The 19,605-nt window shown below is 32.5% G+C and overlaps 1 protein-coding gene and 1 long non-coding RNA gene across 7 annotated transcripts in view; one reads left to right on the forward strand and one right to left on the reverse strand.

Annotated features, from left to right (window-relative positions):
* Positions 1 to 2,082: 2,082 nt before the first annotated feature.
* Positions 2,083 to 19,605, forward strand: part of LOC117217327 (kinase D-interacting substrate of 220 kDa) — a 35,622-nt gene continuing 18,099 nt past the window's right edge. For 2 of the 5 annotated variants that reach the window (XM_033464858.1, XM_033464859.1), the window contains exon 1: positions 14,416 to 14,741. In XM_033464858.1, coding sequence (XP_033320749.1) covers positions 14,553 to 14,741 — 189 coding nt within the window. In that variant the 5' untranslated portion in view covers positions 14,416 to 14,552. Of the gene's footprint in view, positions 2,631 to 6,255; positions 6,600 to 14,415; positions 14,742 to 17,234; positions 17,246 to 19,605 lie in introns of those variants that run through there. The other 3 variants (XM_033464860.1, XM_033464855.1, XM_033464864.1) reach the window with 3 other exon arrangements.
* Positions 9,351 to 19,591, reverse strand: LOC117217328. 2 transcript variants are annotated; one of them, XR_004489520.1, is made up of 5 exons: positions 19,058 to 19,591; positions 16,773 to 16,943; positions 14,577 to 14,722; positions 10,252 to 10,497; positions 9,351 to 10,157 (listed from the first exon to the last, which is right to left on the reverse strand). It is a non-coding gene; the product is annotated as an uncharacterized LOC117217328 (long non-coding RNA). The 2 variants fall into 2 exon arrangements; XR_004489519.1 differs by having other exon boundaries at positions 9,351 to 10,497; positions 19,058 to 19,586.

Genomic DNA, 19,605 nt, shown 5'->3' on the forward strand with positions numbered 1-19,605 from the left:
TACGAAGTTCATAAAAGATATATATATATGTCAATTAAACTTTACAAAATATCAGAATCTAGCTGAAAGAAGAAATGAGCTTTTCAGAAGCCAAGCTTCTGTCGATTCTAGGTTTTGTTAATTGCTCAATTTCACGATTAACCTTCAATTTTTAAAAGAACAAATGATTTATTCCCGTAAGATTGTTTATCGCAAAAGACGGTATAAACTACAGCAAATTTCAGAGAAAATTAAAAAGAATGTTACTCGTAATATTATCAGTTTCCTTTATTTTCATTTTTGGAGTTAACGTGGCTTCTGAGAGACTCAAATAGCGATGAATTCCCTATCGTATTCATAATATTAAGAAACAGAATCTAACAGCCTGTATTAATTAAACAGAACTGTAGGTGAGATGTTATGTTAACACAAGTTCGGCCCTTAATGGATCACTGCAATAATCCAGAAGAAAAATGGGGAGGGGGTATAAATAAACTTTTACGTAGTTTTCTTATTTACGATATTCTAATTAAACTATTTTCCAGAAATAGGCAAGTATCTACATTGGATTGTTATTGCGTCTCTGGCCGGTAGAGACCTTAAGAATCTATTAAAGAGCAGACAACGATGACATTAGCCGCAGTTGAATTAGCTGATTCAACAAAGTTACCGTTAACAACTGTGGTCAAACGCAGGGACGAGGACTCTTCCAATTTTAGACGAGCGTATAAATTGCGATATCCATCCCGTCGTCCCACTCTTTGTGTTTCCTCGATAGTAAGTGGCGCACGATAGTAAGAGGATGATCCATCCACGTGGATCGCCCACATGAGTCAGGTATCGTGGCCCGTGGTTAATTGTTCCCGCGTCTCAGTACGCGAAGGATGTTAGCACGATCGAGTTCTGCGTTAGCACTGTCTCCTCTCTGTCCCTCGCAACCTACTTTTTCTACAGTTTCTCTATCATTACGTTTCCTTGTGGATTTCTTTCGCTCCAGTTCGATATTTCCAAAAGTGAACAAGTTGTCGTGAAACTTTTATTATTTAATCGGTTGCAAAGGAATCGGAGGTGTTATTGTAAAGTGGAGGTCATTTAATTTATTGTGAAAGTAGCTTAAATAATATTTTCTTCGCTTTGATGCGGGTATTTTAAACGTGCTTGACATTTTCAAAAGTAAATGAGCATGTAATTTGGTCATTTAGTTGACTGTAAAGTGGGATCATTTAGATTATCGTACGAGAAATTTGAATTATCTATTCTTCATTTTAATACGCTTGTTTTAACCACGTTGGCTAGTTCTAAAAGTGAACGAGCTTTTTGCGTAACTTCGTTTAATTGCATTTCTTTTAATAGTGATTTAAATCACGTGTTCCTCGTTTGAAGGTGTTTGATATTTCCAAAAGTGAATGAGCTGATCATAAAAGTGGTTTCGTGTGTTTCGATTTTGATTATCGTTTATATACGTGACAGTGGTGCTTTTGCCTAATTCCTTATCACATGGATCTAGTTTTATTGTATATTATCGATCTATCTATCGAATTTTCCTGTGATTACATAAAAGTGCTTTTATTTCTTGCGTCATAAGTTTGGATTTATGCATCATTTTAGCAAAGTTGTTTGATAAGTATGTTACACTTGTTATCGAGGCATAGTAAAAGCGCGTGTTTCAGTGATTATTCGCTAATCGGGAAAGATTAGTCAGTTGTTCGAGCTGTTGATAGCTTCGACGTAATCATTTATTTATCTGGAGATCCTCTGCTTTTTCGCCGACTCCTTTCATTTGTATTGCTTCGTCATTGTATTAGAGTAAATTAGTTCCGTATTACCACTGCTACTTTTTTATTTAACTTAGGCGTTAAACACGTGCCCTTGTTATCTTTATTTCGTATCTCTATTTTTGGATATCTTAAAAATATTCACTTGTCATAAATAGACCGCTGATATTTATGCAAATTCATATCTTTATGAACATGCTCGAAAAGATAGGTACTATATATAAAATTGTGTTACCTATTAAATATTAGATAAAACACTATACTCTGTATATTTTATATATTTTTTCATTTCATGCGCGTTCTGTGTTCTTTTGCACCTTTACATTTCCCACAAATGTCCAAAAATCCCCACTTTTCACTTCTATGTTTTTCCCATATATTTACCTAATTAGTATAATAGATTTTGATCATGTTCCTACTATTTCCAAGCAACTTTCAAGTAAGCAGTGCTCGATGGCCGATCGCTTGGTTCACTATGACGACTTTTCGCCTTGTGGATGCTAATAAATCGCGATCCAACGACGAATAATTCAGTGTGCGTTCGACTGTCGTCACAGTTCACTTGAAGCGAAGGTGCTCCGAAGGTTTTTGAAAATCGGCCGTGTAAAATCTTTTATCGATCGTCTCTCATCACGGAGTGAAATATTTCACTGAACGGAATATCGCTCGTTACGGAACCTTTGAACGATCGTGGACTACGTTTTTGAAGAATTTGCAAAATCGAGCTAAACATCGCACGAAAGTTATTGAAGAACGTTGAACAATAGTTGTATCATGGATGGTGCGGTCACTGGAAAATCAATCGGTGGAAAATTATCATTGAAAAGAGAAAACGTTTTTAAGACTCTTTTAAACGTTTCGAGTTTTGGCATTAAGGTGACGAAAATGCTACGCGCGTTTATTTATAGCGAACATCGATTCATCGTTTGTGGTGTTTGAGTTTGCAAGTGGATAGACGTTGCATTGGTGGAAAATGAATGATCCATTGATATTCGCATTCGGATCAAAAACGATCGATCGAAATACACGCGTGTTCGCGTACATACGTTTTGAAAGCTTCGATAATCGTCGTATTCATAGCGAAGCTCTTTTATCTGCGAAGATTGTCAGAGCGTTCGAGCGAATTTTTATTCTATAATTCATGAGAGAAATTAATTTAACAAACGGTGCGGAAGAAACGCGTATTTTAATTCGATCGGCTTTGATGCGGGAAATAATTTTGTAAAGTATTTTATTATCCTCTGTTCGTTATTTACTCGCTCGCAAGCAAAATTTGTATTACATTATTTAAAAAAAGATTGATAACACAAGTGAGAGTTTTCGAGTTCTTGGATATAATACTGTTTTGAAACTCAATAAAGCAAAATTGATTTAAAAATTTTCGAACTGGCGAGTTCAAGTATATTCAAGTAAAGGATTAACCAGATAAAGGAAGGAGGATCTTCCTCTGAAAGCAAAATTTTTCTCAGAGGTTTCGCGAGCCTCTGTATATAGTGGCTAGAAAATATTTGCACACACCCTCATTTTCCAACGAAATTCTATACATTTAATTTTCACTATTGAGTTTTAGTACTAAGTTTTTGTAATTGTATGAAAGTATACTCTTAAACTATTAATTTATTGATTAATAATTAATTAGTATCCAAACGCTATAATATATATAATGTTGAGCAAATACTTTTTGTAGCCATTGTATAAATATTGAAGCGTAATCGACAATTCTTATCATGGCGAGATATAATAAATCCAAGAATGTCTCAATACATCATTCATTTTTCAACCACCGAGTAAACCTCGATTGCTTATTTGGGAAGGAAGTTTTACAGCGCCCCTGGTCAATATTGTCGAGCCTAATTATTCAAAATGGAAGAATACTAAGTACAGATAATTGTCCTTGAGACTCGCTATATAGCGAAGATTATAAAAGTTGCTATTAACATGTTTTCGAAGAGCGTAGAGCGTTTGTTACCTTGACTCGAATCGTAATTCAGTGCTCGAAACGACCGATGATTCAGAGATACAGTTAATAGGAAACGATAGCGAACATGTTTTTCCATAGTGGTTTTTAAACCGTGCAGTTAACGAAGATAATCGACACTTTTGCATTTACAGAAATAGAGAACACACGGATGAACTACGATCGATAGACAAAGATAAAGTTTCTGTCTATTATGTTTAATATTTTGTTGGGAAACATTTAAATTATTTTCTTCTAGAAAAATATCTATCAATTTTACGTTGTTAATACGAGTGTACAAGTTACTTTTTTCTGTATGTAGTTCATTTTTGTTTAGCATTATTTTAAATGCAACTGAAAGGTATTTATTAAGGTTAAAGAGGATAATTATTTTTCAGTTTTATTTGGCTGAGATATGTTCGTAATGATTAAATGAAACAAATAACGTAAGAAATTATTACTATGAAAGAATATTATGAAATATTTGAGGCAAGCACTATGTACGTAACTGTGCTATCTTTATACCTTTTGAAATTATATTTGTATTAAATAGGAAGTAAATATATGCACATACATACTTACCTATACATACGTACGTGCTAGTATCTCTTAAACGATAAATATAGAAAAAATTATCGAGGAAGATATAGCCATGTAAACAAGTAAATGAAAATCATAAAAAGTCAATAAAGAAATAAGTTCAGGGGAAAATTAATTTTACAATTATGGAGGAAAGTCGCGTAGCCATCTAGAAAAGTATAAATCATAAAAAAGTAAGGATTAATGAAAGGACCAATCTATCATAATTTTGCAAGTGTACGCAAAGTAATTTTCCCTCGTAAAACGTAAATGAAATAAGTCGAAACAGATTGCAAGAATAGGCTTCACGTTGAGCCAATAGTGTTACGTTCCCTTATATCTTTATTTATATTTCTGTTTTATCAAACACTCGAAAGAAGAGTATGATCGCGAGATAATTGGAAAATTATACGATAACGGTAGATTATATTATCGATGAAATCGAGGCTCGCGTATCGTTTGCACTCGCTTTTCTCTCTGTAAGAAGATATTTCAGTGAAAGTGCAGGACTTGGTCGCGTACCCGATCAGCTGACCCATTGATTTCCTCTAGAGCGTTCCACGGTTTATTATTACGCTATTCGGTATCGCAATCTCCTCTTTTGATAAGTGCGCGTGGTAAAAGATGTAAAAGATAGAAGTGACTTTCTAAATCCTGCTGTTAATTCGAATATGTATTACCGAGATAAAAACAAAAATACCTGAAATTATTTGGGATGATCTGATGATCAACGACAATTTTATTTGATGTTCTATTCTTAGAAGTCTTTTATTGACAATTTTTATAGGGCGAGAAGAAAATTTTGCAAATATAGTCGTGCGAAATCGAAGTTAAATTAACTCCATTGAGGATAGCTGATTGGTTTCTGAGAAATTAATTAAAGATAGAAGAAAAGCTGTGCATCTTTCCTGTTATTTGTAAATTTGATTTACCGACCAAGGGGTAATTAAATGTTCGACGTGGTATTGAAAATAAAGCAAAATGATGTCTGGTAACTTTATATCGTTTATGGACAGAAATTTGTATCTTTATGATTACACTCGGCAGAGAAATTCCTTAGAGATATTCTTAAATGTGGAACACGTTTCTTGACTTGAATTACGAATTCGTGTTAATAACTTAATTGGACAAATTTGTATATATAATCACGTTAAAACTATAATAAACTAGTTCTAGCAAATGTAAGTACGATATAACGATGCATCGAAGGGTAAGAAATCTGTGAAAAGATGAATTATTACGTCGAAAACATCAGCAATTCCTTGATTAATAAATTGAAAAAGTACTTTGGATACGAATTTCTCATCCAAATGTTGGTTCGACGTTTCGCATATATTCGTCAAAGTACCCATTGCATGTGAAATTATTACGTAACAAACAGGAAAGAGAAAGAAAGCTAGTCATTCTATTTAATAAAACTGCTTGTCCGTGAAGCGTGTTATCCAACAACGAAACACTTCTCCCGTTCTTAGTTCATTAACTGGATCGTTTCTCAAGCAGAAACTCGCTTCCTTCAAAGAGTTAGACAATTTAAACATGATTGCCTATATTTGTGATATCGACTTAATTGTAAAAATGAAAAACGGTAAATTTCATGCGAAGTTTAAGAAAAAGACAATTTTTATAACAATTTATATGGAAAATCGCACGCTCTAGAAATAGTTTCGCTCTAATAATTTCTATTGCAGTAGAACCTCGTTTATTGGAACGAAATTTTAATTACTATCCGATTAAATAAATTACAGCTAATTGATTTCATTTAATTTCACCTTGAATTTCTGTTACACGAACGAAAAATCATAGATAGCGAGGAAGATCACTGAATTTCTGTTGTATGAACTCTCTTTGTTCCTCGATAGATTCAAATAAACTGAGTTCTGCTGTATAATAATCTCTAGTATGGTAACGATAATTTTCTATAAAAATGATGGATTAGCACGTAACAATATCTTTCCCAATTAACAGGTTAAATAAAAGTTATGCGAAGCTATTGACAGTAACAATGTCTCTTTTATCGTCTCGAATATAAGCTTTGAATAGTTATTTGATAGCACGCGAAGCTTCTGTGATTAAAAATTCGCGAGTGATACCAAGGAATCTATTCAATGAACGATCAGTTAACAACAAGGACTCGTATCGATAAGTTCGGGTAAAGGAAAGTGAAAATGTCACACCTTCGATTGAAAAGTCGGAAAAGTTCGAATGAATCACCGCCGAATAAGAGCTCGAAGCTGGTGTCGTCCCATGGAGAGTATCGAAGGCTTCAGTTCACTTTACTGAAGGGTCATTTGGAACATCGTTTCCACGAGGTAATGAAACTCCAGAGAAAGGGACTTCAAAGATATTTATGAGATACGTTAGAATAAATTATTGACTGCGGAGTGTCTTCAGTAATTTACAGGAAGAGATTTATTATTTACTTTATACAATCGAAGTGATAAAGAAGACTCGATGGATTTTTTTGTTCCTCCGATTTTCTCCGAGATTTTGAACAGAAAAATTTACGAGAAAAATTTGTCACAACTATTACGGATTTTCTATGAAACGCTGGTGATACTGTAATTTGAATTCATTTAAGGTAGAATCGTTTATAGAGAGAAAAATTCCTCGTTTTGTAATTTTCAAAGAAATTCGAAAAATATCTATAGAAAATAATATATAGAATGATATATTTAGGAATTAGTGAAATAGAAGTCTGCAAAGAATTTTGATCCAAGAATTAATTTAAAGATGTTTCAATATCTGTATGCAGTCATTCTTCTTTTTCTGAGAAACTTCTATTTGTTCGGGAAGTCGAATAATTAAGATCAATTCGAGGCATTATTGCTCTATATAGTTTGATAATGGGGAGTTTGGTGCCTCTTGAAATAGCCACTTCATTATAAAGCGAGCCACCCTGAGACGCTGAGATTTTTTGAGCGCGGGCGACATGGCCAGAAATACATTTGGCCGCTTTGCCTCCTTTCTTGCTGTCCTCTTCGTGGCTTACGTTGTCTAATTAAGCTCCTGAATTCGCGAGAACCTTCTGTTCGATTTTGCAATTCCATCGAAAATCATCTTCATTCACGATCCCGAATCTTTCTAAGAAATTCAATTGAGAGATACAGTGGCTACAAAAGTATCGGTATATCCTTTATTTCCCAATGAAACATTTTTTTGTCACATTCTATATTTTGTTTCTGTAATATCAAATTTTTATAGTCATAGAAAGATACTTGAAAATTTAATATACCTAATTAATTGATCCTCATTAATTAATGTGTAGATGTTATGCTACGACCTTATAGCGTGCAAATACTTTTTGTAGCCACTATATATCCATAAATATGTTTTTATCATTCAAATCTTACAAATTTATAGCTATACTAATATTACAATAAATACGATTTTAATCTATCGTTCTATTTCTTAATAGCGAAATTGTGATTATAATATGGAGACAGCAGTCGTATTTCACTCTGTTACAACTATATAAATATTTAAATGTTACCTGACAATCAGTCATTCTGAGATATTCAATTCCGAGATCGATACATTTTCGTTTAAATTTCCCGAATCTTATATATGAATGTCCAATGATATAAACAGGATACGTCAAACGTATAAGCAAATAATAATCAAGAGCGTACGACTAAGCATGGATTTTCACAGCATATGACACGCTTGTGTCATACGTTTGACAAGTGGACTAGAATTCGATCAATACCACCCGATGCTGTGGATATTCCGTGACTTAGAACAGTGGTTTTTAGAATAGATCGTCATGCATCAGTCTACGTTCCAAGGAATTCTTGGAACTCATGATTGGAAAATATTTATAGTTTTCTTGTACGTTGTTCTTATTTAATTTATCTTAGATCCATGTTAAAAAAGTTCTACGTGATTATAGTCTCAAGTCAGATAGTTTTCAATGAACAGGTGTAGACTATGAAAATAACAAAGATCTGTTAGAAGGATATTAGTTTAAGTTTTTTATAGTCTTTGTGTGTGTGTGTGTATGTGTGTGGTTACAATCTAATCTAAGTGTCTCAGCCATCCACATAGATGAAAAAGGAACACCACATATAGCAACACTAACCCACACCGCATGAACCCAACAGCTTATTTTACACCAATCAAATTTCCCCACGTGGTCTTTGTTCTACGTTATACGTAATCCTGACGAATCCAAATAACCATTCAGAAATAGCTTAAATATAGAGCAGATTTAATCATATGCCACTTCCTGTGTCTTACTAATTTACCCTGCTATTTGTCTATCTCAATTACTCAATCCTGTCCAATTCTAACCGTGGGCCAATGTTCTAACGTTTCAATCAAATCTAAATCAATTTACAAGAATTTATAAATGTGTAGCATTTACAGTGGCTCATGCGATTACTTGAATACTTATTATAGAAAATTTATATATATGTGTACAGTGTTGCGAATAATTATATACTCAAACACTGAATTATTTCTTTAGTATCTCTAAGAAATCGCTGATCATGCCTGGATATATTAAGTGAAATTATTTTTGTAAAGGATAAATTGAACGCCGTAGGATATCAGGAAATGTTACATGGTGAATTATTGCCTTTTATAACTGAAATCTTTCAACGAGACAACGTTGTTGTTCATACAGCCACCACTAGAAAAAAGTGCTTTTAAGATTATAGGATTGTTAGCATGGCCAGCGTTGAGTCCTGATCCGAATCCGATCGAGAAGCTATGGGGAATTTTAAGAAGAAAAATTTGCGATCAGGAGAAGCCTTCTATAGAAAATATCATTGGACTTAAAAAAAGAATAAAATTCGTGTGGGCGGATACTCAAAGCGAAACTTTAAATAAGTTAATAGATATTGCATCTAACAGAATAATAGAAGTAATCAAAAATAAAGACCAACCTACTTAGTACTGAACAAAAACGTAACTAAATTAACATTGAATTTATATTTTTTCGCAGCCGAAAACACAATTTTAAGAGAAAATCTCATTTTTCCAGACTGCGAGAGAAGGAAATATTTACTTGTTGTATCTTGAGTTTTGTTTTATTTTATAATATGAAATTATATAAACGATTCTGTCAATTGTTGTTTTAATATCATGAAAAATGTATAAATAGAGTTAAGTGTTTATTATTATTCATGGCACTGTACATCGTATGTGTTATATAAAACATTTTTGAAATTCCATCAGCATTGTAATGAGACTGTCACGATTGATGTATTGATATTGATTGATGTGAATGGTATTTACTGTAAACATATATTTAGTGAAAAATTAATATACAGTAGGAGAAGCCACCTTGAGCATAATAATAACTTGATAATAAATTAAATATCATTTTATTGAAATTTACTGATATAATACATAACTTATTCTTTAAATTCTGATGCTTGTTACGCCTTTTCTAGTCTGTACGAAATATATAATCAAACATCTTGTATTTTCTACGTATATTTTCAAACAGGTTCCAAACATTACCAATATAATCATGATAGTCGAGTCTCATTACAGTGTTAGTGAAATTTCAAAATATTCCAAATAACACATCTAATACATTCGTCATAATATATTCGTATTAATAATAAGGTGTCTACAAATATTCGAATACTTTCACCTTCGAATTTTCTTTCTTGATCAATCATCATCATTTCATTCTTCAATATCGTCTACAGGCGATCAAATACTTTCATCATCTTGTATATAGCTTCGAATCTTCCTTCGAGATCAATCATCATCATTCCTTTCTTCGACAACGATTCAATATCGTCTACAGACGGTCAAATACTTTCATGATCTTGTATACAGCTATCTTCTCGATCCAACCATCATCATTGCTTTCCTGAACAACAATTCGATATCGTCGAACATCTTCCTATGTGCTAGAATTTTACACGTTAGAGGGGCACGACTATTTTCGTTTACCTTCGACAGTGTGCCAATACACGAAGAACACTGGGTGCGACAGTGATTTACCGTCTCGATTCCCTCGAAGATTGAATCGTGTGCCAGAAGAGTCGAACTTTAACTTCCTCTTTGTAGCACAAAGGGGGTGTGAAGTCGCTGCCAGAGGGAAGATTCACAGTCGACGTGTTCGTCGATTATCGTAGGATTAATCTCAACGCAGAATGCCGTCTGTCATTCACGTGTCAAAGCTCCAAGGATTCCCTCGAGTAATTTTTTTCACGATCAATTTAACGCTTTCGTGGATAACTCGAAATTCTAGGAAGAATTAAAAATTACGTTCGTAATTATGTTGCCACTATGATACTATAGTTGATATTCTACCTTGTAGATGTTTATACTAGTAAACAATCTTGTTGATATTTATAGATATAATCGTGTGTGTTTTTAATAAATAGCAAGCTCTTCTTATTGCTCCAGTGGATGTCAAAGAAAATGATGGACATCGGTCATCATTTATATGTCAGTGTTTCGTTGGTTTTGCTCGTAACCGAATCGGTCTTTTCATTTTTAGTGTTGCAAAATGGTCTATTGTATAAATAGTGTATGGTGAATCATTAACGATAATCGTTTAACGATTAGCGAACGATAATAAACGAGTGGTCATAGCATAGCAATATGATGCCAAAAATGCTTTTACGAGATACCTATCGGTTGTGAATGTCATTGGGTGCCAGGACGAATTATTTTACCCAACCTGATCTCAAGCAGCTGTCTTTATAGCTATTATGAAATGTACAATCTTTCTCCAAAGTCTAATTTTGATTAAATGCCTCTGTAGGACGATGAATCTCATTTATCAAGTTTGTAGTTTAGGATCAGATGATATCAGGACACCATAATATTATTGAAGATATGTAACACATTAAAAACATTTACATAAATCCTATACATCAGAGAAATATTTAGAATTTAATGCTGGAAATTGTAATACGAAATGCATGATCAAATCATGGATATGTAACATTCATATTCATAGACAGAAGTTTTTAAAATTTAATACTGAAAACTGTAACACAACATTTATGATCAATCACAAACATGAGACATTCATATTCACGGATAGAATTATATCACTGTCGCGCTTACTCTTTCATTCGATATTCCACGAATCAATTTCCTTTGGATATCCGTTATTTTTTTATTCGATATCATATCTATCACGAACGACCACATTTTTATCGCGGAATTATCAGTAACAGCTGCCACAAGGTAGCGATAATTGACCATTTATTTGATTCACTTCGGTTTTTAAAATTATTTTTCAGTAAGCGATAAGATGCATTGTGCCAAGTAAAATTTCTATTTATTGTAATTCGCCTGCGGGTTTTTATGTGTTCACGTGGATTTTAAACAACGTAAATCTGTACATAATCTGCAGGAACACATAAAATATCCAGAAATTAGAACCCGTTATAATATTTATGTTTGTCGATGTTATATTATATGTGATATATGTTATATTATATTTGGATGAAACAATTTTTTATATAGGTCTTATAGCTTTAATTATATTTGTAGAAATATCAGTTTGCATAAACATCCGCATGTTTCGCTCTATGAATATAAATTTCCTAAAATACTTAGCTCTTTAAATATAAATTAAATTAATTGACGGCGTCGAGTCGTTGTTATTGTTATCATATCCAATCGTTATTTACTCAATCTTACAACGAAAGATTGCATGAAAAGAATCTTTTTCTGTCGAAGAATTGTGACAAAATAAGAAACAGAAAAATATTTTCCCTTAGGATGAATTTGAAAATATGATATCGACGAGTGGAAGATTTTTTAATTGAGAAAAAAATACCAATAGCATGATTTGTTTCATATTACGAAATACTGGTACAACACGTTGTCGATAAGATAAGATCAATAATTGTCTCTGTTTATACGTATAGAACAGTATGATAAGTGTCGTGCAGAGTGTACAAGGTATGAAATATTGTTGTACCTCGTAAAAACAATATTAAATGGTCAGTTCGATCGGTGATTAATCGCGATCAATCGAGCTAACTCGTAGCTCCAGTTTGAGCGATTAAAGATTCTTTTAAGTGCTCGAAAAACGAATGACGATCGGTGAAAACTAGTGAATTACGCGTCGAAGTAATAAACCACATGTTAGCTTCAATTTTCTGCTGGAAAACACCGGTAACTCCATTAAGTTTGTGTAACGAGTAACAGAGGCAACGATCCAACAACTCGTGTACAGCGATCGGTCAAACAAAATCTAAGTTGAATGTAACGGGAGCAGAACATGGATATGAGAACACATCAACGATATAATGAGAAAAATATCACGCTGTAGTTCACTGATTCGTATTAAATTTAGAATTATAATGTTTTTCACCAGAGAAGTCAGTGTCGATTAATTAAAATAGAAGAATATTAAAATTTAGAAGGAAAGAGAATCATTACGTTCCTTTATAACAAGAACAATTTTTATATTAAATCTTTTATAAGAAGAAAAAAGACATTTTTTTATCAAAACCAAAGTCAAATGCTTTCTACCAAAATTCCATAAAATAAAATTGATTTCTGTGGATAACAGAGATCATAAAACCAGCAAATAGCATAAAACAAGAATTTTCCATAAGAAGGAGAAAATTTAAACGAATCGTAAGTGAAACAAGAAATTTTATATCAATTTCAAATTCTAATATCTCTCAACCAAATGTTCGATAGCCAATTTCTACAAAATAATACCAATTTCTCTAGATAGTACAGAAAGCAAAATTACCAAATAGGAAAAAGAATCCTCACATCAAGGAATCAAAGATCTTTGAAAAAAGCTTATATAAGAAGATAAGTGAATCTTACCTCAACACTCTATGTCCAATTTTCACTAAAATAATACAGAATTCTTACAGAAAATACAGAAGACAATTTTCTCGAACAACTATACACATTTTAAAACGCAGCTAAGGATCAACATACTTTCTCGAAGATTTAATTTAACACGAATTCTTACAGAAAATATAGGGAGCTATTATCTCGAACAATTAAACACACTTTTAAAACGCAATTGAAGATCAACATTTCCCCTCGAAGATTCGATTCGCTGTGTATCTCCGGCGTTATTTGTTCTATTTGCTTCTCGAATACTTTTCATAGATACGAAGAACGAAATGATGAGGGGCAATGAACGTCTACTCGAGCAGAGCTTTCGTTTGGTATCGTTGCTTCCAGATACATTCCTTAGGAGCTGTCTCGATAAGATCATCTGAAAATTGGCTGAAATTAGACTGTTCAGATAAAACGAAGATTATGGTATAAATATTGGCACTTATCGCTGCAAGTTAACTGGCTGACTCTTAATTAACCAACATACTTTGGATTAATTCGTGTTGATTTGTGCACCAGCTTGGCCTATATAAGAATATCGTGGAATAAACTGTGAATTCTTGTAAAAACTTTTATTAAAACACGAAGTTTTTCCAACAGTGGCAACTTGAAATTGAAACTTTGACTTTTTGATTTTTATTTGGAATCTCCCAAAAATTCCCTCTAGAAATAAACTTCATTTTCTGTTTTGCTTTTTATCGGTGATTGATTGCAATAAAATAGAGTGAATTTGTTGCGTAAAAGTATTTTTACCGTTGACGTAAGTACGTTTAGCTTTTTGCTGCTCCGTTGGAAGACGTGATAAATTGTGCTAACGAGAAATAAATCACTGGAATTGTGTAATTCGCGACACGTGCGAAACATTCCGTAAACGTAAACGTCGGATTCGTGACTAATTTTCTTGTTTGTGAAAGAATGCACGTGATCCGAGTGTCACGCGAAAGGTATTATTGGGTTTTCGTTGGTTCTAAAGGAGGACTTGAAAAAGACAAATTTTTATAGGAACCTTCGGCAGTGAAAATGCCAGAAGAAATTGTTTTTTAACGAATCATACAGGAAGACTTAAAAGAGAATATTTTTTATAAAATTCTTCTATGACAGAAGTATCTGAATAAAACCGGACTTTTGTTAAGTGTAGAGGAAAACTTTGAGAGGAGAATATTTCTAATGGAAAGTTTTGGTGGTATCAGAATAAAGTTGGTTTTTTTAAATGGAAAACTTTGATGATATCAGAATTAGGTCAATGGAGAACCAGAACAGAATGACAAAATACAGAAACACTTAAAAATTATCAAATTATCTAAAATTAAAATTAAAGGAGAAGAAGCAGAATTTGGAGAAAATGGAAATAAATTTTGCAGAGTGGATCGAGCTACAAAATTAAAAGCGTACAGTAGCACGAAACGACGAGTGCATCAGTGTTTCAATAATGACTTCATCAACCTAGTATTGATTATTATTGTTAGAATATGAGAGTATTTCTCGATATTGACCTGGTTTCGATGGAATACGTAAATGAGAGGAGTAACTTATTGGGTTCTAATCGAGAAAATGTATCATCCTTTCCATCTCTGGTGCCACAGGGATTGGCTCACAGTTACGGATCTCTTTCATCTTGCCAACAAGTGATACATTCGATCTGGAACAGAAGCAAACAGGTACAGACAGAACTCGGATAAAATGCAATTTAATTAACAAATAAATAGCGTTAATTGTATCGTTAACTTTATCGATGTTTCAAAGAAAAGACTGTTCTTTCTATATTATAATACATATACTACATCAATAACGCAGCTATAATAAAAATTTCTAGTTGCAAGATGTGTTCTTGGAAAAATATTAACAAACGCAGAATATTTATATTGAAATTTCTCGTTAAAAAAATTATTATTTTATTACAACACATTAATGACCTTTTTGTCAAATAATTTAATTTACATTTTGAGAACTAAATATTTTGAAAAATGTATATTTCCAAGATCGAGTATTTTAGGAAATTTATATTTAAGGAGGAAACAATGCGGTCGTTTATACAAATTCACATTTTTGCAGCAGGGACAAGAAAATTTTGTAAAGATGAAATAAAAAATGATCGAATTGTGTTTTATATTTAATGAAATATAAAATACTAGATATTGGCTGGCAGTTGCATTAATAATTTATCAATCAGAAATTGAGGTCTAAAATTCAGTTTTGGCTAACTTTTACTGATATTTAACAGGCAAATTTCAATCAATTCTAACCAAGAAGATTTCGAAGATTGTCTGCGATCTCTGCCAAAATTTTAAGAGATAAATATCGTATTTTATGTCCTTTATTTATATCCGCTTTATAGGTTGAATATTATGCTTGCTTCATAACTGTGAGAAACCCACAGGTGGGTTAGATCGAATTAAATGAAAGTATTTTGTCGGTTTGTTCGTTTGCCTGGTTATCGTGCCAACATTTTTCAACGTGACTCGAGAGATAAATGATACATGCAACAGAGTCTTTAAAGATATGTTTTCCTTACACTTTGGATCGCATTTGGTCACTTCAATGAACATAATATATTCGTCGATGAATTTAGAACGACTAATTGCAGGATATAATACCTATCGAAGTTGTATTAAATTGCAGCTATACAAATTTTCACGAACTGTTAGTAGTTTGTAAAGTAAACTAAAATAACTGATTACATAATGGATAGATAAACGAATAATGAGGATTAAAGTAGTTTGAGGATTACGTATGCTCTCGTATCTAAATGTTTGCAGCTGTATGTTCTATTATTCCGATAAACGCTACCAAGTATTTATCCTCATGGCTCACCAGTCGATGACGTTCGAATATTTTAGTTCTTCGTAACTTCTAGAGTTCTAGTCGATTCACAATCGATTAGAGGAAACGGGAATAAATAATTTATCTATGACATCTGCTACTAGACATGTATACGCTAAATCGATCGTATATTTATTAAAATAGATGGCAATAGTCACTTTTTTCTTTAACTAAATTACTTTAACTTAGTGTGGATCATCTGAAAGTTATATAAATCAAAGAATTTAATGGATATAGTAGTATATTTAGTAATATATAATTTCAGTGTACTTATAGACATTCTTTTATCTTAATTAAAACTCCAGTTATCATTAAGTATTACGTAATTGCGTTCAGGTTTTAATATAAGTAATTAGTGGTATTAAGTAGAACGTAGACCGGCACTGTCTGACTAACTACTGTCTGACACTACTTCTCACTCTGCTATCCATTATACTATAATTCGTATTTCAATCGTATTATTATCCATCGTCGGTTTTCATATTTTTCTTCTTTTTCTCTTAAAAGAGGTTAGTTAAAATTTGTACAGTATACTCGAACCTTTCATAGCAATCAATTCATTTATAATTGTATTCTTCAAAAGAATATGGAACACAAGACATATCATGTACGAAATCTAAACAGTAAAATCCGACCAATCAAACTTTAATGACCGTAACATTTATGTACTCTTAAGCTCTTCATAGCAAGGATTTATATATTTATAATTTTATTTATCAAAAAAATAAACAAAAAACAAAACGTATGGAAGACCTGAATACTAGAAATCGATCATCTAATCATCTAGTCGAATGTAGCGATTTAAAAATATTTTTCAAAATTCTTCCATATATTAAGAATGAAATAATAAAATGTCTCTGTTGTCATACCATGTTCAAGGAAGAAGATCGTCGACGAAACGATCGTAGCTCGTTTTCTCCGCTTCTTTTTATAAGCCCTTGCAAACAACTTGTCGGTACACAATTGATTAGTCTCTTGAATGCTTTAATTGGCCCAAGTGCCGCGAGTAGCGCAAGGACGCGCGGTCTTCTCGCCTAGCTCTATCGAGTAAAAATAATTTTCTAGTTAGAAGTCTGCGAAAGTATAATTATTAGCGATCTAAAAAAATTAACCGATTTTAATTTCTAATCATCTTTTTTTTCGGAGCTCACATCGTCGGCATACATTAAAGAAAAAAGGCAGTGTGTAATAGTTGCTGCACCTATCGCGAAATGCAAACGAATAAAAGATTGTTTGTCGAATTTATGCATTGTTAACAGTGCATCGTCATTATTTAAGCGCGTAAGGCTATACCTTATCGCGAAGTAATAAATTGCACACGGAGATCCATATTGTTTAATTTGTTGCATTGATCCACCTTTTAATTCTTTTATGTATTTTATGCGTATTTTATTTCTGATTCGTTCTTTCATCTAAAGGCATTCGTTTATTAATAAAATATAAAGCAATTAATTTTTTTCTTTACAATATAAATTCTTTGAAAATTTACATTATTATAATTGCGTTATAATTTACATTATTATAATAATATTATAGTGCTATTATTATAATAACACTAAGAATTTGAGAAGAAGTTGTCTCCTAATTACTTATTGTGTAACATGTTTAATCTGCTTTTTAAATTTTTATTATCTATTATAAAATCTATTTGAAAATTTTATTTCAATGTTTATCATTAAATCCGGTTTCACAATTATTAACGCGTTAACGTATAATTCCATAATTTCTCCAAATACAGTAAACAATTTTGAAGTTTTCGATTCACATGGCGCAAAATTATAGAAAAGCAGCTCAAAAATCTACCTGATGATTTTCTGTGTATCTTTTTATTTGAGAAGAGATTGTAACATACGAAAAACGTATAAACAGGTCTCAGACTAATTTATCGCGAAAGTACAATAAACAGCTTAGCTTGCTGATCGTTTAGTACCATTTTTAAAACACTATAAAGCGATAACATATTCTAAATATAAAAGAAGACACGGCAATAAGACATTCCGGAAGATAATAAAATAAGAAAATAATTTATTTGTGACGCATCATTTACTCATTTATACCGATACTCAATATGTACCTTGATAGTATAACTACATTTGAACAAACCATACAACACGTGTTCTATACAAATACAAACACCATGCTATTAAATGACGATATTATGCGTTGAAGAATTAAAAAATTCTCTTATGACGAATTATCTAGCAATTGCCAACTTATTCTTTTTCTCGCAAAAATACGATAATTTCTATAATTATATAGCTTTTATATACACAATAATTGGTTTTATATATATATACAGAGTCCGATCGAATCACATGTAAAAGCGGACACGACGTGACTCCTTGAGGATGAATAAGAAAAAAATATAGAATAAAATCATTTTATTCTCGACTTAGTTATCGAGAAAGTGGAGTTTGAAAATTTTTTCAAGTGTACTTAATCATCACTGATTCTGGACTGGACAGAACTAAATAATCGGCAGGAGATTATTCTACATGCAAAAAAAAGGTCGAAAATGTAGAATAAAATCTTTCCGTCTAAGGCTTTATTTCCAAGAAAATAGAGTTTAAACATGTTTAGTTAAGAATCGGCCTAATACGCGCGTATGATAAATTTCCAAATTTAATTTTCTCTGAAACAAAGCGACTTGTGAAAAAATTTGTTTCTACATTTTCGACTTTCTTTTACAGATCTTTTACAGGTTATTCGATCAGTTCCTGTATATTTCTAACGTATTGGAAGTCGATTAAAAATTTGTAGGGTCAGACAAAACATCTATCGGAAGTCTATCGGATCTTTTGAAGATCATAATCTATAAAATTTAGCTAGCTATGAAATTTACAGACAATATTCTTTCTATGATATCTAAATAGGATTAATCTCGATGCCCGTGAACATACACAACTCTTCAGTCGTTAACAACTCTAACCAATATCAACCAATATGTAAATATTAACTCGGAGAAGCTAATTTACAATTAATATTACCCTAGATTGCACCAAATATTAATCAGAAAGTGCCAAACACAAAATCTCCTCATCAGGAATCAAGACCTTCGTTATCAGTTTAAACATCAACCTTCCGTTTATCGTAACATAATCAATTGAAATTTACGACGGCCAGTCGTAAGTCGTAAGCCACTAAATCAACTTACCAGTTACGTCATAGTGATGTCTCGTGTCCTCAACCCAACGATCATGCGTCATAGTACTCTTCCAACGGACTTGGCGATCGTTCCTCCTGGATGTTCTTCTCCAATTACGAGTTCCTCCTTGCTTCGTTTCGCGATAATATCTAATAAACGAGCTATTCACAGGTCGAAATGGATTATCTTTACATTTCGAAAATTTTAGTACCAAAGCACTCGATTGATATAATTTTATCAATTTCCTTTACTTTTTGTTCTACGGTGTTAATTTGGCTCAAATAAACGGCTCAAATATTTGCGAGTTCGTGACGCACGAACCATAGAAATTCGTGAGATCCCTTGGGAACATAAAAATCGGCAAAAGTCGGTTTTGCTTCAAATGGCACGGATTTTATTCATGCTTTTTCGAGAGCAAATAGCAAGAATAACGATTTCAATGAAACACAACTGTGGAGAGAGCACACAGTGTTACACACGATCTCGCACGACTGTGTACCCGACTTTAAAGATCCCACGTCGGATATATAAATGTCGCACGATTTGCCAGACGATGG

The sequence above is a fragment of the Bombus bifarius genome, unplaced genomic scaffold (genome assembly GCF_011952205.1).
Source record: "Bombus bifarius isolate JDL3187 unplaced genomic scaffold, Bbif_JDL3187 scf7180000007975, whole genome shotgun sequence".
Classification (NCBI taxonomy): Eukaryota; Metazoa; Arthropoda; class Insecta; order Hymenoptera; family Apidae; genus Bombus; species Bombus bifarius.